General features: G+C 40.1%; 2 gene segments (V, D, J or C); both read left to right on the top strand.

The window, feature by feature from the left end:
• The first annotated feature begins 6249 nt into the window (after positions 1–6249).
• Positions 6250–8110, top strand: LOC107131340 (T cell receptor alpha variable 22-like). The segment is given in 2 exon segments: positions 6250–6448; positions 6638–8110. Coding segments are annotated over 2 exon segments (471 nt in total).
• A 6606-nt stretch (positions 8111–14716) lies between these two features.
• LOC112448574 (T cell receptor alpha variable 23/delta variable 6-like) lies at positions 14717–15742 on the top strand. The segment is given in 2 exon segments: positions 14717–14985; positions 15129–15742. Coding segments are annotated over 2 exon segments (480 nt in total).
• The last annotated feature ends 1547 nt before the right edge of the window (positions 15743–17289 follow it).

Below are 17289 nucleotides of genomic sequence, written 5' to 3'. Positions count from 1 at the left end.
GTTCCAAATAGGAAAAGGAGTACCTCAAGGCTATATATTGTCACCCTTCTTATTTAAGTTGTGCTCAGAGTATATCATGAGAAATGCTGGACTGGAAGAAGCACAAGCTGGAATCAAGATTCCCGGGAGAAATATCAATAACCTCAGATATGCAGATGACACCACCCTTATGGCAGAAAGTGAAGAGGGACTCAAAAACCTCTTGATGAAAGTGAAAGTGGAGAGTGAAAAGGTTGGCTTAAAGCTCAACATTCAGAAAATGAAGATCATGGCATCCGGTCCCACCACTTCATGGGAAATAGATGGGGAAACAGTGGAAACAGTGTTAGACTTTATTTTTCTGGGCTCCAAAATCACTGCAGATGGTGATTGCAGCCATGAAATTAAAAGACGCTTACTCCTTGGAAGGAAAGTTATGACCAACCTAGATAGCGTATTCAAAAGCAGAGACATTACTTTGCCAACAAAGGTTCGTCTAGTCAAGGCTATGGTTTTTCCTGTGGTCATGTATGGATGTGAGAGTTGGACTGTGAAGAAGGCTGAGCGCCGAAGAATTGGTGCTTTTGAAGTGTGGTGTTGGAGAAGACTCTTGAGAGTCCCTTGGACTGCAAGGAGATCCAACCAGTCCATTCTGAAGGAGATCAGCCCTGGGATTTCTTTGGAAGGAATGATGCTAAAGCTGAAACTCCAGTACTTTGGCCACCTCCTGCGAAGAGTTGACTCACTGGAAAAGACTCTGATGCTGGGAGGGATTGGGGACAGGAGGAGAAGGGGACGACAGAGGATGAGATGGCTGGATGGCATCACTGACTCGATGGACGTGAGTCTGAGTGAACTCCGGGAGTTGGTGATGGACAGGGAGGCCTGGTGTGCTGCGATTCATGGGGTCGCAAAGAGTCGGACACGACTGAGCGACTGATCTGATCTGATTGTCAAAATAATTTTCTTTATTATTTCCTCCATGTATGTTTAGAGCCTCATTAGACAGTGTTATAATTTATACCAGATATATAATTATATTATTATATATATATAATATGCTGTATTTTCACCAAATATAATTGAGGAAATTCAAGAGGAAAAGTCTATTGTATTTATCCATAATTTGCTTATTGTATTCTTTATTCTTTCTTGTTGTTTCAAGACTCCTTCTTTTATAATTTTATTTCTGTTTATAGAGCTTCCTTTAGACATTATTAGGATAGGTCTTCTGGTGACCACTTTTCTTAGTTTTCCTTCATCTGAGAATGTCTCAATTTCACCTTTATTAGTGAAGGCTTCTGGATTAATGGTATTTCCTTCTGACTCATAGTTAAATCTGGAAACTAAAAAAATTGTAACATTGTGATTTTATGTTTCATTCTAAAAATTATTTTGTATCCAACACTTAAAAGTTGAAGTATAGCTGATTGACAATGTTATGCTAATTTCTTCTGTAGAGCAAAGTGACTCAGTTATACATATATAGACTTTCTTTTTTATTTTCTTTTCCATTATGGTTTACCCCTGGATATTGAATATAGTTCCCTGTGCTATCCAGTAACACAGGGAATTTTAAAATCACAATTCTGTGTTTTTTAAAAAAGCCAAATTTAATACAGTTCAAGGCTGACAACATATAAATCCTCTTCTGTACATAATCATAATGCTTTGGAATTCAACCACAGAAGGGAAATAAAAAGGTGGGGCGTGTTAATGAAAACAGTGAACTTCTCCGTAGTTCTCTATTTGGCCTCTGGAGGGCACTGCTGCTTAAATTGGAAATTGCTTTTCTGTAAAAGATCATAAGAACCTCACAAAACCCCTATGGTTTAAAGAGATATTCTGATCATTTTTTACACAGTGAGAGGTAAAGCATCTCAGACACCAGAGTTAGGCATTTTGTTAAGACAGCTTCTCTTCCTAACAACCTCCCTACAACCTCCATCAGAAGAAATATAAATCCTTTGTCATTCTTATTCAGAGAAACCTGGGTTCAAGTCAGCCAGTCTTCAGACTTATTTGTGGGGAACCTGTTAGAAAGGAGCTCACTGCCGCTTCACTGCTCTACTATGACCTTGGTGTTCACCTTGATGCTTGAGATGCTCCTGTTTCTGAGTGAGTACTACTCCATTTTACTCCTTTGTCCACACGTGGAATATTGCTCCGTGTTGAATAGAGACTTTTTGTTTTAGCTGAGTTCACTGATTCAGCATTGATGTTTCAGCAGGAGCTGGAGCCCAGTCAGTGACCCAGCCTGATGACCACATTGCTGTCTCTGAAGGAGCCCGTCTGGAGCTGAAGTGCAACTACTCATCTTCTGTTTCACCGTATCTCTTCTGGTACATGCAGTACCCCAACCAAGGACTCCAGCTTCTCCTGAAGTACGTGTCTGGAGACAATCTTGTTTCAGGCATCAAAGGTTTTGAGGCTGAATTTAGGAACAGTGAGACGTCCTTCCACCTGAGGAAAATACCAGCTCATTGGAAAGACTCGGCCAAGTACTTCTGTGCTCTGAGTGACACAGTGCCTGGGACTGCAGGAGGAGCTGAACACAAACCTCCTGGGACACTGTAGCTCAGTCTTTGTTATATTTAGGAAGTTGGCATGCTCTGTGAAGGCAAACAGTACAGACAATACAGAATCCTGGAAGTGTTTGGTTCCCATGGGCATCTTAGATTTTTCTTTTCTTCATTTTTTCTTTTTTTTTTTTTTTCTATTCTTTTTTCTTTATCATTTTACAAAGGAAGGACTCCTATTTTCTGAAATTTGGAATTTTTGTCCTCCAGAATCAGAATTCTAAGGAAAATGAAGCCATAGAATTTTCAACAAGCTGGAGAAAGTTACTTACTCTGGTGTCATTTGGAATAGTGATGGGCTGAGTTATAATAGTTTGAGATTGGCCATGTGAGTTGATATAACACAAGTCAGAAAATTTGCTTTACAATATTGATCTCATCTCTCAAGCAAACAAAAAACCCAGGACAATGGCTTATTTCTAACTGCATTATCTCCAGACTATTTTTCTAGTATCCTTAGAGGCTTCTTTCCTTAAAGGACTTCAACTCTTTGACTAAGCATTTGGGACTGGTGCAGCTAATTACTGCTGGCACTAAAGAATGTATATCAGTGACCTTTCCAAAAACAGTATAGTGTGAAACAATAAAAGGCTTCCTTTATTTATCAGTCCCCAATAATAAGCTTCCCAGGTGGTGCAGTGGTAAAGAATCTGCCTGCCAATGCAGGAGACACAAGGGCATCCTCCCTAATGAGGAGGAAGATGAGGAGTGCAGTGAAGAGGTGGTTAAATCATCTTTATGGGGCAGTTCTTCTGGGTCTGTGTTTATCTTTGGCCAGATATCTCTCTCCTTTTCCCACATCAGACCTGTTTTAGGACACTCTGGAAAGATGCATGGGCATCTTTTGCATCTTGTGCTGGATCCCAGCACAGAGCTTTGTGGGATGCTTGGCATTGTCTGTTATGAGGTGGTGCCACCTCCTTTTTGAGCACCATGGAGTATTTCTGTGCCTGTGCAGTTTTCCTTGACCTCTTGACCTCAGAAGTCGTCACTTTTTTACTCTAGCAGAGCTCAGCTCTTGCTGTTAATTGTCTTAGTTCAGTTCAGTTCAGTCACTAAGTCGTGTCTGACTCTTTGTGACCCCATGAACCGCAGCACACCAGGCCTCCTTGTCCATCACCAACTCCCAGAGTTTACTCAAACTCATGTCCATCGAGTCGGTGATGCCATCCAGCCATTTCATCCTCTGTCGTCCCCTTCTCCTCCTGCTCCCAATCAGTCCCAGCATCAGAGTCTTTTCCAATGAGTCAACTCTTTGCATGAGGTGGCCAAAGTACTGGAGTTTCAGCTTTAGCATCATTCCTTCCAAAGAACACCCCAACTGATCTCCTTTCAGTCCAAGGGACTCTCAAGAGTCTTCTCCAACACCGCAGTTTAAAAGCATCAATTCTTTGGTGCTTAGCTTTTTTCACAGTCCAACTCTCACATCCATACATGACTACTGGAAAAACCATAGCCTTGACTAGACAGACCTTTGTTGGCAAAGTAATGTCTCTGCTTTTGAATATGCTATCTAGGTTGGTCATAACTTTCCTTCCAAGGAGTAAGCATATTTTAATTTCATGGCTGCAATCACCATCTGCTGTGATTTTGGAGCCCCCCAAAATAAAGTCCAAGGTAAGAGAAACCCAAGTAAGATGGTAGGTGTTGCGAGAGGGTATCAGAGGGCAGACGCACTGAAACCATAATCACAGAAAACTAGTCAATCTAATCACATGGAGAACAGCCTTGTCTAACTCAATGAAATTAAGCCATGCTGTGTGGGGCCACCCAAGACAGGCGGGTCATGCTGGAGAGGTCTGACAGAATGTGGTCCACTGGAGAAGGGAATGGCAAACCACTTCAGTATTCTTGCCTTGAGAACCCCATGAACAGTATGAAAAAGCAAAATGATAGGATACTGAAAGAGGAACTCCCCAGGTCGGTAGGTGCCCAATATGCTGCTGGAGATCAGTGGAGAAATAACTCCAGAAAGAATGAAGGGATGGAGCCAAAGCAAAAACAATACCCAGTTGTGGATGTGACTGGTGATAGGAGCAAGGTCTGATGCTGTAAAGAGCAATACTGCATAGGAACCTGGAATGTTATGTCCATGAATCAAGGCAAATTGGAAGTGGTCAAACAGGAGATGGCAAGGGTGAATGTCGACATTCTAGGAATCAGCGAACTAAAATGGACTGGAATGGGTGAATTTAACTCAGATGACCATTATATCTACTACTGTGGGCAGGAATGCCTTAGAAGAAATGGAGTAGCCATCATGGTCAACAAAAGAGTCCGAAATGCAGTACTTGGATGCAATCTCAAAAACTACAGAATGATATCTGTTCATTTCCAAGGCAAACTATTCAATATCACAGTAATTCAAGTCTATTCCCCAACCAGTAATGCTGAAGAAGCTGAAGTGGAACGGTTCTATGAAGACCTACAAGACTTTTAGAACTAACACCCAACTGTCTTCGTTACTGAGTCTAATTAGCATGACAGGTTAATGAATCTGAGAGACGAGGTGTTGGGGCAAGGACTTTATTTGGAAAGCTGGCTGACCAAGAAGATGGCAGACTAATGTCTCAAAATAATCATCTTGTCTGGGTCTGAATGCCAGGTTCTTTTACAGAACAGGGAAGGGGAAGGTGAGGAAACAAAAAGGCAAAATTAATCTGGCAAACATCTCCTAGAATGGCAAGCCTCAGGCAGGGGATGTATTAATTTCTTCTTTCCTACCATCCACAGGTGGACAGGCCATGAACAAAAGCACTTTAGCAGTCAGGCAGAGGGGTTGATTCTCTGAGGCAGCCCATTATGTATGATTATAATAACAAAAGCAATGAAAAGCAAGTCAAAGGAACAGTTCCAACAGGTAGAATTGGTTCTTCCCTCAGTGCTTGGAGTGTGTAGGAAAAACAAAGCTTGAATTTTACTCTGCTTGACACATACCAGCTGTCTAGCCCAGGGGCCCATCTACCTCCTGCCTCCGAAACTCATCCTGAGTTTTCAAGTGCTCAGTCGCTCAGTCGGGTCTTATTCTTTGCCATCCTGTGGACTGTAGCCCACCAGGCTCCCTCGGCCATGGGATTTTCCAAGCAAGAATACTGGAGCTGGTTGCCATTTCCCAGGGGATCTTCCAGACTCAGGGATTGAACCCCCATCTGTTTCGTCCCCTGCATTGGCAAGTATATTCTTTACCGCTCCATCCCCTGGAAAACTCTTTCAAATGGGGGTTAGTAATAATAGAGAATAATTTTGTGTGAAGGAAAGCTAAATCATTATCGGCATATAAGAAGCATGCTTTTTGATGAATATTCCTTTCAGTTAATAGCTCTGCCTTATTCCTGATTCAAGCACTAGACATTTATGACCACAATGCAAAATATCTATATTTGTATTGATTGTTATTATCTTTATCTATGTCATTATCTTTATCCATAGCTCTCAGGAAAGTCCCCTGGATCAAACAGGGACTCATAAACAAAAGATTAGATGGAAAATTTTGAAGTATAGATATCAGCTTTTTCTGACTTTTTTCCACTTTTATTGCCTAAGATTTATTTATTAATATATATCAGGAGAAAATATGAACGTCCATTTCACAAGTTCAAAATTATGTATAAAACATTGAATGTCACCTTTTTCCTCCACTCTCACCCCTCTTTAATCTGTTTTTAGTTCAGTTGAGACCAAAGGGTGGGGCTTCCTGTCACAGAGTGTCAGCTGAGCAGGGTTTGTTGGCTGAGCTGATTGGCTGCAGGAGGTGAAACATCCAGACAAGTCATGACACTCACCACCCTGGGTTTGCTATGTATTTTGTGAATATTTTCCAGCAACAAGGCAAAGAGTCATGAAAAGGCTAGTGGACACTGTACTGGGGCTTTTGTTTGCCCAGGTTTGCTGTGAGTTGGGGCTGCCCCACAGGGGAATCTGAAGGAATGAGCAGCTTCTCTTTTGTTGAAGGAGGGAGAGGAGCTGACAAGTCCTGCAGACTTTCTATCCTTATCATTTATGGGGTTGGGGGTGTACTTTCCGGGTTTTGCAGGAGCTCTGTGACCCTCACCTGTGACTGTTTCTCTCCTTCTCATCAGGTGTGAGAGGGATGGATGTGGCGCAGAGTCCCCCAGCCCTGAGTCTCCAGGAGGGAGCCAGCTCTACTCTGCGGTGTAACTTCTCCACCTTCGCAGACAGTGTGCAGTGGTATCTTCAGAACCCCCGGGGCCGCCTCATCCACCTGTTTTACGTTCCTTCAGGGACAAAGCGAGATGGAAGATTAAACGCCACGACAGTCCCCACAGAACGCCGCAGCTCACTGCACATTTCCTCTTCGCAGACCACAGACTCAGGCACTTACTTCTGTGCTGTGCAGCACAGTGCTCCCCAGGCACCTGCAGCCTCTACACAAACCCTCCGCGGGGCTCAGCCCCTCCTCCAGCCACAGTCACACCGTGAGGCCACCACAGGGCATTTGCAGTGCTTAACGTTACTCACCTACATCAGTACAGTTTAAACCACAGATACTTTTTGGCCCTACAGATTACGGACTTTAGTCTTTATCTTCCCTTCTCAATCTGTGTCTCCTTCTGCACTAGAAACTTCTAACTGGGAACCATCAGAGTAGTTGATAAGAGGATAGAATTAAAATAAATATTTAACCACATCTTCCCAGGTGGCTCAGTGATAAAGAATCTGCTTACTGATGCAGGAGACGCAGGAGACATGGGTTTGATCCCTGGGTGGGGAAGATCCTCTGGAGGAGGAAATGGTAACCCATTCCAGTATTCTTGGGAAATACTGGGAAATCTCATGGACAGAAGAGCCTGGCAGGCTAACAGTCCATGGGGTCTCAAAGAGTTGAACATGACTGAGTGACAGAGCATGCTTGCTGAACTCAAAAATGTTAAAAAGTGAAAGGAATTAAATGAAATCACTCCAATAAAGATATTATCTAGCTTAGTTGCCTTCTCCAGAATGTTCACATCTGCTCACCATGAAGTGTTCCAACAGACAACTGCAAATATTTACATGCCATCCTACTACTGTGGAAAGCAAAGAAAAAATGTTTGCTCAATGTTTAATATGAACTTGATAAGTTAAAACAAATGAATTCTCTTATAATTCTGGGTTGAAGAAGTATGAAATCAATTTTACTGGTTACAGTCATGATCTTGGCTGGTTGGTTCCTTCAGAGTCGGACCCGACTGAAGTGACTTAGCAGCAGCAGTAGCAGAGGCTTTAAGGAAGAATCCATTTCCTTGCATTTTTCTAGCTTCTGGAGGTCACTTGGATTCCTTGGGTCATAGCCCTTCCTTGAATCACTGCAACCTCTTACTTCTACCACCTCAGCTCCTTTCTCTTCTGGAGTCAAATACTCTTCTGCTTCTAAGGTGTAGGAAATTAGTAAATAAACAGAAACTCATTTAAATAGAGTTGGGAGACAGGGGGAGCTCTCATACTCTGTGAAGATAACAGGATTAAAGGGCTGAAGAAATATGCCACCTCTTTTCCAGGCAAACACTGGGCCAGTGAAAAACCATGGACTCTGTTCACTTTGTGTGTGTGTGTGTGTGTGTATGTGTGTGCAGGGGCTTCTCTTGTTGCGAGCACTGTCTCTAGAGTGCATGGGCTCAGTAGTTGCAGCACATGGGCTCTCTAGTTATGGCACATGGGCTTAGTTGCCTGGTGGCCTGTGGGATCTTAGGTCCCTACCAGGATTGAACCGCATCCCCTGCATTGGAAGGCAGATTCTTAAGCCCTGGACCACCAGGGACATCCCAAAGTAAACAGATGTAAACGTCTGTTTACAGTAGCCCTCCCAACTTCCTTTTCTTTTCTCTTGTCCTGTGGGGACTTGCATGAGGCTTGCCATGGTTGCAGACCCCAAATTGCAATCCTTTGCTGATCCCAAATAAACTCATCTTTCTAGAGAAATATCTGATAGTCTTTTTTTTTTTTTTCATGTCAGCAAAGGATGCATGGTTATGTATAGGACCTACCCAGATAATCCAGAATAATTCATATCAAGATCCTTCAACTAATCCCACACCCAAAGTCTACTTTGCCACATTTTAATCTAAAAACTTTTAAAATTGAAACATAGTTGACTTACAATACTATATTAGTTTCAGATGTACAGCATAGTCATTTGCTATTTTTGATAAATTACATACCATACAAAATTACTTTAAAATATTGATCATATTTCCTTTGGTGTACATTACAAACTTGCAATTTGTTTATTTTATAACAGAGTGTGTGCCTCTTGATTCCTCTCACCTGGTTCACGCCTACACTCCTCTCCCATCAGTGACCACTAGTTGTTTCATTATGTCTGTGAGTCTGTTTCTGTTTGTTATTGTTTTGTTTTTCAGATTCCACATATATGTATTAAAACATACAGTTTACTTGTCTCACTCTGACTTATTTCAATAAGTATAATACCCTCTGGGTCTATCCATTTGTCCCAAATGGCAAGATTTTACTTTTTTATGGTAATATTTCACTATTTATATCTATATTTTTTAAATTTTATTTTATTTAACTTTACAATATTGTGTTGGTTTTGCCATATATCAAAGTGAATCTGCCACTATATTGATCTATCTATCATTTAGATCTTCTTTATCCATTCGTCTATGATACGAATGAACACTGAGGTGTCTTCAAGATCTTGACTATTGTAAATAATGTTTCTGTGAGCATTGGGATGCCTATCTAGTTTTAAAGTAGCTCTTCTGTTCTCTTTGGATAAATACCCAGGAGTGGAAGTTCTGGATCATGTAGTAGTTCTAGTTTTAATTTTTATAAAAAAATTGTCAGTCAGTTTGCTGTTATCTTTCCCACCACAGCCACCAAAACTAGATATGATCCCAGTGGCTATCTCTCCCACCCCGCAGAGGTGCTGCCTCCTTTCTAAGCACCTGAGGAAGGATAAGACTCCAGGTCGCAGGCATCATTCCACTTTTAATCTAGGGAGGGCAGAGCGGGAGAATCTCCATACTGCTTTCCACAGAGGCTGCCAACTTATATTACTACCAGCAGTGCACAAAGATTCCCTGTTCTCCACATCCTCACCAACCCTTATTATTTCTTGCCTTTTTGATGACAGCCCTAGTAAGGTGATTTGCTCATTTGTTGTTCTGATTTGCACTTTACTGATGACTAAAGACATTGAGCATCTTTTCATGTGCCTGTTGGCCATCTGTATACCTTTTTTGGTAAAATGCCTATACAGGTCCTCTGCCTAATTTAAAATAAGATTATGTATTTCATATTAAATGAACAAGTTCTTTATATATTTTGGATATTAAATCCTTGTTGACATGTTGTTTGCAAATATCTTTTCCCTTTCAGATTTCCTTTTCTTTGTGTTAATGGTTTTCTTCTCTGTGCAAGAGTTTAGTTTGATTAGAAAAAAATATTATAAAGATGAATGTCACAGAGCATACTGTCTGTATTTTCTCTTAGGAGTTTTATGATTTCAGCTGTTACATTTTAGTCTTTAAAACATTTTGAGTTATTTTTATTCATGGTGTGAGAAAATTCCTAGTTTCATTCTTTTACATGTAGCTGTTCAGTTTGCTCAAAACCTACTTATTGAAGAATCTGTCTTTGCCCCCACTGTACATTCTTGCCTCTTTTGTCATAGATTGATTGATCATAGGTGCATGGGTTTATTTTGGTTCTATTTTGTCCCATTTATCTATGTCTGTTTTTGTGCCAGTACCATACAATTTTGGATTACTATGACTGTGTAGCATATTTTCATATCAGAGAGTGTAGTATTTTCAACTTTGCTCTTTTTTCTCAAAATTGCTTCGGTTGTTGAGGTCTTCTATGGTTCCATACAAATTTTAGGATTATTTTTTCTAGTTCTATGAAAAATGCCATGGGTAATTTGATGAGGATTGCATTGAATCTGTAGATTGCTTTGGGTGTATGGATATTTTAGCAATATTAACTCTTCCAGTCCATGAACACAAGATATCTTTCTATTTATTTGTATTGTCTTAAATCATTTTTACCAATTCTTACAGTTCTCAAAGTAAGGTGTTTCAATTTCTTTGTTGAAATTATTGCTAATATTTTATTCTCTTAGATTCAATTGTAAATTGGATGTTTTCTTAAATTCTTTTTCTTATAATTCATTATTAGTATATAGAAATGCAAAAGATTTCTATATATTAATTTTATACTCTGCAACTTTACTGAGCTTTACTTTCATTTATTTATTGTTGGACACGACTGAGTGACTTCACTTTTCACTTTCGTGCATTGGAGAAGGAAATGGCAACCCACTCCAGTGTTCTTGCCTGGAGAATCCCAGGGATGGAGAAGCCTGGTGGGCTGCCGTCGATGGGGTCGCACAGAGTAGGACACGACTGAAGCGACTTAGCAGCAGCAGCAGCAGGCTTCTTGTCACTTCCATTGCACTGGGTTTTCTTTCCATTTAGCTTCCACTGAATGAGCTTTTGCCAAGCTGTGCTTCTGCCGTGCTTAGCCTCTGCCTCTCAAGGGCCAATCTGAGATTGTTTCACCCAGGTTAAATCCAAGAAATGGCACCAGATATGTCGGGAGATTGTGTAATTTCCTCAGTTCTGTCTCGCTGCAGCAAAAATTCGAACTGGTGGACCCGTGTTACAGCCCTGTTACAGCTCAGCTTTATTTGGCAAGCAAAGGAAAAATACATCCTTGAGGCATGAGGGCGGGCTGATCCAAAAGGGGCAAACAGCTCAATTTTGGCTCCTCTTTTTATTTTTTCTCCTCCCCCTGAGCCTGCCCTATGTAAATTGGGCTAGCCAAGAGTACTGTTTGTTTCACCTGAGGTTCTCAGTCTGGTCCTCAAACCTTCCTTTGTTCTATTTTTGTGGTTTTTTCCCCCCCTTTCTTTGTCTTTTAGCCACTGCTAATTGGGACTCTTTTTTTCCTATTCTAACAGAAGGAGTATAAATATACAGTCAAGTTTCATCAAGTCTAATAATGTCTTTGGGATTGAAACTGACCCAGAAATCAGTTCTTTTCAAAAGTTACAGGTCTTTCAATTCCTTTGTTGAAATTATTGCTAATTATTTTATTCTCTTAGATTCAATTGTAAATTGGATGTTTTCTTAAATTCTTTTTCTTATAATTCATTATTAGTATATAGAAATGCAAAAGATTTCTATATATTAATTTCATACTCTGCAACTTTATTGAGCTTTACTTTAATTTATTTATCCTAATAGCTTTTTGATGGTACCTTACAATTTTCTATACACAACATCATGTCATTTGCAAATAGTGGCAGTTTCTTTCTTCAAATTTGGATGCCTTTTCTTTCTTTTTCATATCTGATTGCTATGGCTAGGACTTCCAGTACTATGTTAAATAGAAGTGGTGAGATTTGCAGACTTGTCTTGTTTAAGTTCTTAGAGAAAAAGCTTTCATTTTTTAAAACAATTGATTGTGATGTTAGCTGTTGGTTTGTCATAAATAACCTTCATTATTTTGAAGTACATTTTCCCCATATCAAGTTTATTGAGAGCTTTTATCATGAGTGGATATTGAATTTTGTCAAATGCTTTTTCTGCATCTCCTGAAGTAACTATGTGGTTTTTATCTTTCATTCTGTTGTTGCGGTGTATCACATTGATTGATCTGAGGATACTGAATCATCCTTGCATGCCTGGAATAAATCCTAGATGATCATGATGTATGATTACAAAGGGTCTTTTTAGAATAGTTCTAGTTCACTTGCTTATTGTTTCATTCTGTTGGGGTCTTAAATATTTCTGTACAGTTGCTGTCTCAATAATAGATTCAATAAATAATGCAAAAACAAAAACAAGCTAAACTCATGTCATCAGTGTGCAAACAAAAAATAAAAAGACAGCAGTATTAAGTGTGTATTAAGCAGTATTAATTTAGAATCTATTTAAAGACATGATCTCTTCAGTATAAAGGGCTCTTCTTGATTTGATGTTGCCATTACAGGAAGAAAGACAGCTCCTTACACTGACTCAGTCTGAGGGTCAATATTTCAACAAGGCAAAATCTCCTTCTGTCTCAAGAAATCACTGGTTCAAGATGAAGACTTGCTTACTTATTTCAGTGCTCTGATTGATGTTCATAGGTGATGAACATGAATTTTTAAGAAGCTATATACATTTTTTCTGGGTAACTTCTTTCTATGGCCACAAAGGGGCAATGCTGCTTCGGAGATTACTGTAATGCTTGTCCCACAAACACATATTCTTCAAGTAGCCATAAAGGATCCCTTAAAAATCTACTAAATTATTATCTCCTATTACGGTTCTGTTTACATCTATCAATCCTGTATGAATGTATGTATGTTTCTATCTATTCATCCCTCTACCTAGGTAGTATCTATATGTATTGTAGTCTAATAGTTTGAAAATATGGGTTTGAAAATCAACACTTCTCTTAATGATACATGTTGTCCTCAAGGATATGGCCACATTTAGTTTCTCTAATATAAATATATACCACACTTAGTTAATCTGTGCCTAGAGTTCATGTCCTCCATCTTTATGGGAAATGTAGTAGTGGTGTAAGTTCCAGTTCAAGTATCGCCTCCATTAAAACTGTTATCTGGCTGAGTTAAGAAGCAGAGTTTATTACTTTTTTCTTTGTCATATCTTAGAGATACACATTTCTCCTTAGTAGCTTTTACCTGATTGTACTTGAGTATTGGGCCTCAGTTGACTGAAGATGGGAACTGTCTCTTTCCTTCTTGAGATCCAAGTATTGAATATTAAGTAGTCACTTAGCTGCTGCTGCTGCTGCTGCTGCTGCTAAGTCATTTCAGTCGTGTTCAACTCTGTGCGACCCCATAGACGGCAGCCCACCAAGCTCCCCCATCCCTGGGATTCTCCAGGCAAGAACACTGGAGTGGGTTGCCATTTCCTTCTCCAATGCATGAAAGTGAAAAGTGAAAGTTAAGTCGCTCAGTCGTGCCCGACTCTTTGCGACCCCATGGACAGCAGCCTCCAGGCTCCTCCACCCATGGGATTTTTCAGGCAAGAGTACTGGAGTGGGGTGCCATTGCCTTCTCTGAGTCACTTAGCAGCACTCATTAAATATATATTCAGATGCATTCATGAATGAAAAAATTAAAAAGAAAACATCAGAAGTCTAACAAACAATAAAAGTTCCCCTTAGAATGATGGGGTAGATGGGATTAGACTGAGGAATGAGAACCTTTATTATTTCTCCTGTTGGACTGTAATGATGTTTTCTTTGATTGAATTTGAGATGACATCAAATACAGAGACAAAATTCTGGGCTTCAAAAACATGTGCTCCTTATTTATTTTAACTTTACAAATAGATGGGGAAACAGTGGAAACAGTGTCAGACTTTATTTTTTGGGGCTCCAAAATCACTGCAGATGGTGACTGCAGCCATGAAATTAAAAGATGCTTACTCCTTGGAAGAAAAGTTATGACCAACCTAGACAGAATTTTAAAAATCAGAGACATTACTTTGCCAACAAAGGTCCATCTAGCCAAGGCTATGGTTTTTTCAGTAGTTATGTATGGATGTGAGAGTTGGACTATAAAGAAAGCTGAGTACCCAAGAATTGATGCTTTTGAACTGTGGTGTTGGAGAAGACTCTTGAGAGTCCCTTGGACTTCAAGGAGATCCAACCAGTCCATTCTAAAGGAAATCAGTCCTGAATATTCATTGGAAGGACTGATGTTGAAGCTGAAACTCCAATACTTTGGTCACCTGATGCAAAGAACTGATTCATTTGATGCTGGGAAAGACTGAAGGCAGGAGGAAAAGGAGACAACAGAGGATGAGGTGGTTGGATGGTATCACTGACTCAATGGACATGAGTTTGAGTGAACTCCAGAAGTTGGTGATGGACAGGGAGGACTGGTGTGCTGCAGTCCATGGGGTTGCAATGAGATGGAGATGACTGAGTGACTGAACTGATATCTTCAATAAACTTTAATTTGTATTTGTAATTAAAAAAAGAGAAATGCTCATCTTGTGATTTCATGGGAGCCCCTCTCTTCTCCATTGTAAAATAATGTAATCCCTGTTAAGATATCAAGTTGTCCTGCTACATGATTTTTAACCTTCTTGGAAATGTGAAGGAAAAGAAGATGAGGAATAGAGGAGAGAAATTCTAAACTAATCATATTCCATGTGTAAGGAGGGGATTTCTGCTTTTCAATGAAAGTAATTTTGAGCAAGTCTAAGATAGAGAAAATTGAGAAGTGCTTGCTTTGAAAAAAATAGCTTTAGTTGAAAGTACTTGTGAGAAGGTGGGGCCTCTTGAAAGAATTAAAGCTCATGTGAATCTTAAGTCAGAGTTCTAGCTGGCTGAGTAGACCAGAAGAAGAACCTGAGCTGTCATTGAACTTTGGTGCCAGGAACAATGAACAAGATATTGGAAGCATCATTCTTAATTCTGTGTCTTCAAGTAGACTGTGAGTTATGATGGAGAAACCCTAGGATATCTCATAATTTGAGGGAATGAGAAAATTGGAGTATGGACAAATTCATGCAGATAGAAACTTTAAGAAGGAAATATCAGTTTGTGGACCTAATGACTTTTTATCTCTTTAAGCAGGGGTGAGTGGACAACAGAAGGAAAAAAGTGACCAAGAGCAGGTGAAACAGAGCCCTCAACCTTTGACAGTCCAGGAAGGAGAGATTTCCATTCTGAACTGTAGTTATGAGAAGAGTGCATTTGACTACTTCCCATGGTACCGGCAATATCCTGGTAAAGGCCCTGCATTCTTGATAGCCATACATTCAGTTGTGAATGAAATGAAGGATGGAAGACTCACAATTTTCCTCAATAAGAGTGCCAAACAGCTCTCATTGCACATCGCAACTTCCCAGCCTGGAGACTCAGCCACCTACTTCTGTGCAGCAAGTGCACAGTGCTCCCCAGACACCTGCAGCCTGTACCAAAACCTGCAGCTGAGGCTCCAGACACACTCTGAAGTGCAGGTGAAATATACACACAGACACACACAGTTTGTTTGTGCATAAAAAGTCTTAATATAAGAAAATTGAAATTATACAGAATTTATTCTTTCACCAAAATGGAGTTGATATAGAAAATCAATTGTGAAAAGATATCTCTAAAAACTCCCAAACATTTGGAATTTTGGCACTAAATTTAAAACAACTCATATGTATGTTTAATAAGCAATTACAATGACTATTAAAAAGTATTTGAAAGAAAATATAGAGAGAACACAAACATATGTATGAGGCACAGCTAAAATAATACATAGAAGGAAATTTATATTTTTTAAGTACTTTCTAAAGTGCTGCACCCAATATGCCAGAAAATTTGGAAAACTCAGCAGTGGCCATAGGATTGGAAAAGGCCAGTTTTCATTCCAATCCCAAAGAAAGGCAATGCCAAAGAATGCTCAAACTACCACACAACTGTGCTCATCTCACATACTAGTAAGGTAATGCTTAATATTCTCCAAGCCAAGGTTTAGCAATACATGAAATGTGAACTTCCAGATGTTCAAGCTGGTTTTAGAAAGACAGAGGAACCAGAGATCAAATTGCCAACATCCGCTGGATCATCGAAAAAGCAAGAGAGTTCCAGAAAAAGATCTATTTCTGCTTTATTGACTATGCCAAAGCCTTTGACTGTGTGGATCACAATACACTGTGGAAAATTCTGAAAGAGATGGGAATACCAGACCAACTGACCTGCCTCTTGAGAAACCTGTATGCACGTCAGGAAGCAACAGTTAGAACTGGACATGGAACAACAGACTGGTTCCAAATAGGAAAAGGAGTACCTCAAGGCTTTATATTGTCACCCTGCTTATTTAACTTCTATGCAGAGTACATCATGAGAAACGCTGGGCTGGAAGAAGCACAAGTTGGAATCAAGATTGCCAGGAGAAATATCAATAACCTCAGATATGCAGATGACACCAGCCTTATGGCAGAAGGTGAAGAAGAACTAAAGAGCCTCTTGATGAAAGTGAAAGAGGAGAATGAAAAAGTTGGCTTAAAGCTCAACATTCAGAAAACTAAGATCATGGCATCCGGTCCCATCATTTCATAGCAAATAGATGGGGAAACAGTGGAAACAGTGGGTGACTTTATTTTTCTGGGCTCCAAAATCACTGCAGATGGTGATTGTAGCTATGAAATTAAAAGACACTTTCTCTTTGGAAGGAAAGTTATGACCAACCTAGACAGCATGTTGAAAAGCAGAGACATTAATTTGCCAACAAAGGTCCGTCTAGTTAAGGCTATAGTTTTTCCAGTGGTCATGTATGGATGTGAGAGTTGGACTACAAAGAAAGCTGAGCACTGAAGAATTGGTGCTTTTGAAGTGTGGTGTTGGAGAAGACTCTTGAGCATCCCTTGGACTGCAAGGAGGTCCAACCAGTCTATCCAAAGGAGATCAGTCCTAGGTGTTCATTGGAAGGACTGATGGTGAAGCTGAAATTCCAATACTTTGGCCACCTGATGCGAAGAGCTAACTCATTTAGGAAGACCCTAATGCTGGGAAGGATTGTGGGCGGTAGAAGAAGGGGACAACAGAGGATGAGATGGTTGGATGGCATCACCGACTCAATGGACATGGGTTTGGGTGGACTCTGGGAGTTGGTGATGGACAGGGAGGCCTGGCGTTCTGTGGTTCATGGGGTCGCAAGGAGTCGGACACAACTGAGCGACTGTATTGAACTGAACTGATTACCAAAGAAAAAAGGTTGAAAAAAAATTTCTAACCTTTCAACAAA

Source organism: Bos taurus, chromosome 10, assembly GCF_002263795.3.
Source record: "Bos taurus isolate L1 Dominette 01449 registration number 42190680 breed Hereford chromosome 10, ARS-UCD2.0, whole genome shotgun sequence".
Lineage (NCBI taxonomy): Eukaryota > Metazoa > Chordata > Mammalia > Artiodactyla > Bovidae > Bos > Bos taurus.
Note: the sequence above shows the minus strand (reverse complement) of the source record. Positions and strands in the feature narration are given on the sequence as shown.